The sequence below is a fragment of the Larimichthys crocea genome, unplaced genomic scaffold, assembly GCF_000972845.2.
Source record: "Larimichthys crocea isolate SSNF unplaced genomic scaffold, L_crocea_2.0 scaffold137, whole genome shotgun sequence".
In the NCBI taxonomy this organism is placed as follows: domain Eukaryota; kingdom Metazoa; phylum Chordata; class Actinopteri; family Sciaenidae; genus Larimichthys; species Larimichthys crocea.
Window position 1 is genome coordinate 362,400 of NW_020851881.1, and position 6,161 is coordinate 368,560.

Sequence of the window (6,161 nt, forward strand, 5' to 3'; positions counted from 1 at the left end):
GCTACAAACATCGTGAACTGACCTCACGAGTTCTTAATCTGCAGTGGGGCTCTCAAGCAAAATCACACAGCAGCTTCACTCCTGATCCTGCAGCTTGTGAAGCTCAGGTCCAGCTCTGTCAGATGGGAGGGGTTGGACTCAGAGCTGGGACCAGAGAAGCACAGCTGATCTCTGACAAACTGCAGTTCCTCATGAATAAAGAATAAATGATGTTGTAAAAATCATTTATAATCCAATAGATGTGTTCAGGATTGAAATGTGAATGTCTTAAGAGCCAACAATTTCAAACCTTAGATGAGATCTGAATTGAACATATACAAGGAAAACTCACATAACAGTGCACTGACCCAGTGACTTCAGTCTACAGTTTGGACTCTCCAGTCCAGCACACAGCTTCTTCACTCCTGAATCTTCCAGCTTGTTGTACTCAGGTCCTCTGTCAGATGGGGGGTTGTGACTTCAGAGCTGAGGCCACGACTTCACCGTGAGTCTCTGAGGGTCCACAGCCAGAAGTCTGTGATGAAACCAATATTACCAAGTATGTTTTATTAAGAGGACACTTTATATTTACTTCATGCATTTGATGAGGAAACAGTGAACATTTCCTGCTTTGATGAACATTTGTTCTTCACATCAGTCGTTCAGCTGGTCTTATCTCACTGTGTTTGACATGAAACAATCTTCTCATCGCTCTCTCTCTATCTGCAGATATTTAGTCTTTGTTTAGCTTTAATCTTACAGATGAGGGAGACAAACATAGTTACATTTAGGTTACGTCTCCACCAGTGATCACAGGTCCCATGTCTGTCTGCACAAAGTTAGCATGAGACCATCTTGGGTTAGAAAACCATTGAAATAAAAATAATCTCTTGAAGCATAAGACCTGCACATAATTAAATATGAACTGATATAAATATTGTGTGGATGCCACGATGAACTGCTGATTATTGTTCAGCCACAAAGACAATGAATGAACCAATAAAGTTCGAATATTTCCAGGAAGTCATTAAAAAAGATTTACAAGCGTCAGACAGCATCAAAAACAACATTGACCTTGGTGTGTTAAGGTCTCTTAAAAAGTCTCAGTTCTTCTGCTCTTATGTGTTCAGACCTGAGGATCAGCGGTGCCCTTCCCTCCTCCATCCAGGACATCTCACACACACGCCTGGCCCGCCAATCAGCACTCAGCATTGTTGGCGACTCCACCCATTCCACACACCACTGCTTCTTCAGCCTCCTGCCCTGAGGGGAGATCATGAGGAGCCTCCGGGCGAGACCGCGACTGAGAGATCAGTTTGATCCACCAGGCCGTCAGGATGCTGAATTCCCTCCATCCAAAGCCAATAAAGTCATTTGCCTCAGACCCCCTTCCTCATGAAAAATATGACGCATCTACTACACTGTTTATTTTGTTTTTCTGGACAAAAATGATCCTCCATGACACTGTTCACATATGTGGTGTGTGTTTGGTGGTGTGTGTGTGGGGTGTGTGTGTGTGTGTGTGTGTGTCCTCCACTAAACTGGATCATCACCACAATTTGGAAACGTTGAAGAGAATAAAGATTTCGTGTCACTAATGCCCAACCTGAAAATCAGATTCGAATTTATTTCTTTACAGCTGTTTTATAAAATCAAAGTGCAACTTTAAACACAGCAGAAGATACTGATACAGAGTCCAGTGCTTATGCAAAATGGACACCGATTATAGCGTCTCATTCTCATATGAAATAATGCTTAATTAGAACCTGTTTGCTTGGTTCTTCTGTGGTTTGTACCTTCTTTTGGTTTCCGCCCGGATCTTCCCTAACACCTTCTCTTTCTGTGCTCACCTGTGTCAAAACCTGACTTCCAGCAATGAAAGCAGCTTGCCGTCACCGAACTTCAGAAAATCTCGGGAAGATTGATTACGATCTTTTTGAACCCTCTTTCCCTCTCTCAGCATCGTGGTTGAAACATCTAGACAGATCTCTCACTCGGTCCAATATGCACTTCACTCGCATTCATCTGATCACTGTAACAATATATTACATCGTTGTCATCTTCACATGCTGCTGTGATCAACAACTTCACCACGCACCTCTGAAGTCTTCATGTGTTTTACAGGCTTTGCATGTGGCCTACATTCACCCAAAGGACGTTACACAAAGATAAAACATTCCTGGCAATAATGTAACGATCATTAGAAATAACCTAGAGAATAACGTCTTCCTTAATTCTTGATTCCGCCTATCACCAACAACCAGCTGAACATCTCACCTCTGATGTTCTCACGCTCAAGACACACATCTGTGAGCACCAACTCTCGTTGGACAGACACAGTTTCCCGTACCATTGATAACCAAAGCTGGATCTTCTACGTGATTTTACCTATTGCGGAACATTGCACAGCGCTAACCCAATTCTACTTTAATTGCACTGATTCATATTGTTCCTGGTGTAAAAATGCACTTTGGTACTTTTCTGATTATGAGTCTGTTTATCATGCAGCCAAAAATCTATCAATCATAATTGTGTTTAGAACCACGAGAAGTGACTTGACTCACCCCAGGCTGTATTGTAAAGCCCTCAGGTTCACAGTGGACACTGTATGTTTGATGAACGAGGAGTTCACACTCAGAAGAGATGATGATGTTCTTAGAATCTCTGTGCTGGGCAGCAACCTTCAGCAACAGGACATTTTTATTTTAGAGCTCATGCTCATAGACTGAAGTTCATTTTATTCATAGAGCACATTTAAAAACAACAAATGTTGACCAAGGTGCTTTACAGAGAGATGAGAATCACAGTACAGGTGAGCACATAAGACAGATAGCTTTACCTTGTCCAGGTAGATGTTTATCGGCAGCAGAAATACATCAAGTATTGGGAACCCGATGTTTGGAGGTCGGAGGAACAGCAGAACTTGGGAGACTTTTGACTTTGAGAACCATTGAAAGAAATCCCCAATGAGGCCAAAGACAGAGAGGTGAGAGACCTTCACGACCACATGAGTGTCTGTAATCTCCAGAGGCTTCAAGATGCTCATTCCATCATCAGTGATGTGGACGACAGACAGCAGACCATCAACAAGCAACGCTGTGAAAGCAAAGAGCTCGTTAGAGTTCATCTCTGCCTCATTCATTTCTGAGCACTTGAGTTCAGAGAGTTCAAATGAATCTATCGCCGTTAACTCTGGAGCATCTCAACGATGTGCCAGTTCACTTCTATCCTGTCATTTATTCATGTATGATTATTTTCCCGTCCCACATGTGATCTGTCTGGATGTGTGCATTTGGTGTTATGCATAAACTTGACATGAAGTCACATTCATACAAATATTTGTGATGTTGCCAATTCATTTTTGAACAGTGACGACGGCCATGTGTTTACCATCCTTTGTTTCACAGTGTGGCAGGTGGAGGTGACTGACAGCAGCATCCTCTGAACACTTGATATCGAACGGCAGCCCTGCAGCCGTCTTTCCAGCTGATTGGAGGAGGCTCTCATCCCATTGGACAGTTCTGTACAGCAGCTCCGCCTCCTGACCCATATCAAACACCAGGTGAGTCGAAGCACACCGGAACATACCTGGACCAGGACACCTGAACCTGTTGAAGTGTGACAAATGAAAGAAATTGAACCATCAGTTGAATGGAAAGCTCTAAATAGTTGAAGTGTGTGCACTGCAAACAGTTCGGTTGTTGTTTCTAAATGAGAGTCCAGGACAACACCGATGCAACCGCCAGGTGTGGTATGAATATTCGACTTATAGTGTTCAGCTGTGACTAGCTCAGCACAGACAAGTTGTTGGTTTGCTTGATTAGAAATCTCAACTTGATGAACCACGAGAGAAGTTGGAATAGTGCTTGGTCATTTTCTCTGATCACCTGTATGAAGATTCAGCTGTCCGTTCAGGTGAGAAGCACAATGGAGCCTGGAAGTAAGAAAGGGACAGAGTTAGATCCACTCTGTCTGCACACAGGGACAAATTCACTCACAAGATACAACAATAAATGTTCATATATTTCAAAATCATTCAGATATATTCTGTGTTTCAGTCGTGTCATGTCCTGGAGGACTTCACACTGCACAGCTGCTCCTTTCTCACCTTTTGGTCGTCGTCGGGCAGGTGGAGCTTTTTTTTCACATCCTGTTTGACATCAGAGTCAGCTGATGGAGACAGGAAGTGAGAACAAACAGTCATGAAAACTTGAATGTCTTGAATATTTTCTCAACAGATGTGACGTCACAGCTCCAACACAAACACAAGTGAAAAATATAACTGTTGTATAATGAGCACATGTTCATTCTAAGACCAGATTTAAACGTACCATAGCTTGATGAATGGGGGGCATGTTTCAATACTCACATTCTCTGTGTTTGTCAGCTGCCGTCCACTCACCACTGTATGGATAAAAAACAGTCCCAAAAGTTATGGATCAAGTCCTGACACAAACAAACTGATCCAACACTTTGCATCGCATCAAATGTTCACCACAAGACTGCAACTGACTGCCAGCACTCATGTGCTCTGACTGCATTAGAGGAAACTCATGAAGTTTAAGAAACATGAGATGAAAATGAAGGAGAAACTGCACTCAGTGTGTAAAATCACTGATTTGTTGAGCTGGATTACTCCTGGGAAGTGTTAAAGTTCTCACCCACCACGGCAGAAACCCAAGGCTCGGCTGCCAGTACAGGTATCTCTGTACATTTGACTATCAGTGTTCTCATCCTTGATGAAACAAAAGAAACTCCTACTGATTAGTTGGAGCGTGCACACAATGGAAGGTAGAAATGGAGGGATACCCTATGTGAGGTTTGCATGAACCTTCCTGTGGTTAGAACAATACTACTAAAACCAGCATGGACTGACTCCAACCCTGAACTGACCTCGGAGTCTTCAGAGTCTTCAGTCTGCAGTGTGGACTCTTCAGAAAATCACACAGCAGCTTCACTCCTGAATCCTGCAGGTAGTTGTCAGTCAGGTCCAGCTCTGTCAGATGGGAGGGGTTGGACTTCAGAGCTGAGGCCAGAGAAGCACAGCTGATCTCTGACAACCTGCAGTTCTCCAATCTTAATATAGAATAAATGATGTTGATAAAAATCCATTTATAATCCAATCAGATTTGTTCAGGTTTGAAATGTGCAGCTCAACATTACTATGTCCTAATCAATGAGTTTTGAACTCGTTAACTCAGGTTTGGAGCAGGACCACAACTCAAACACACCTCTAATCACCTGGTCAACCCATCCTTCTGTCAGACTCCCTCCATCCCTTCATCCACTCCTCTAACCAGAGTTGGGTAGTAACGAGGTACATTTACTCCGTTACATGTACTTCAGTACTTTTTGGAGTACATTGTACTTGTCAGAGTAGTTTTAATGCAGCATACTTTTTACTCTTCCTTGAGTAGATTTTCAGAAACATTGTTACTTTTACTCGGTTACATTTGGATACATTCATGGCACTATTTTGACTGATTTCTTATTTGATGCATTCGTGCACATTGATTGAAGAGGCAGGTGGTCAGCTGGTCCCAGGTCTGCTGGTGCTCTGTTATCTGTTATCCACACGACTCAGTTCAAAGCAGCATAATGTCTGAAGCTACAGCAGGAGGGCGGCTTTCAAATAGAACTAGCAGCTAATATTTACAGGCCAGCTAACAGCACACAGTGCAGAGCGCTCTGCAACGCTGGTCTGAAGTCAGTACATGAGAGAACGTGCTGACAGCAGAAGTGTGTCTGTTGTGTTCATGCTAAAACGCTGTGCATTTAAAGGGCCAGCGTGGAACATTTAGGACGATCTATTAGCAGAAATGGAATATCAAATTCAGAACTGTGTTTTCATCAGTGTATAATCACCTGAAAATAAGAATCATTGTGTTTTTGTTCAAATCAGTCTTTTATATTTACAAACACTGCGGCTCCTCTCACAGAGTCCACCATGTTGAACCGCCATGTTTCTACGGTAGCCCAGAACAGACAAACTAAACACTGGCTCTAGATAGGACCGACCAGCAGGGAGCTTCATGTCCCATCTACATTTTTCTGAACGATCCGCTGACACATCCATTCATCCACCCTCAACATCCAATACTTCCTCATTTCATGAAGCCTTTCAATCACATTGTTGTGGCGTGGTCCTTGCTAGTGAATGTCATTCTGTTACTGTGGATCAT

The 6,161-nt window shown here is 43.0% G+C and overlaps 1 protein-coding gene across 1 annotated transcript; it reads right to left on the reverse strand.

Moving 5' to 3' along the window:
* Nucleotides 1–2,483: 2,483 nt before the first annotated feature.
* On the reverse strand, nt 2,484–4,926 carry LOC109141058 (uncharacterized). The gene is made up of 7 exons (XM_027275470.1): nt 4,873–4,926; nt 4,349–4,383; nt 4,088–4,149; nt 3,867–3,913; nt 3,370–3,587; nt 2,819–3,075; nt 2,484–2,660 (listed from the first exon to the last, which is right to left on the reverse strand). Exons 5-7 carry the CDS (start codon nt 3,563–3,565, stop codon nt 2,499–2,501), a joined length of 615 nt encoding a protein of 204 aa, XP_027131271.1. The 5' UTR covers nt 3,566–3,587; nt 3,867–3,913; nt 4,088–4,149; nt 4,349–4,383; nt 4,873–4,926; the 3' UTR covers nt 2,484–2,498.
* Between the last annotated feature and the right edge of the window lie 1,235 nt (nt 4,927–6,161).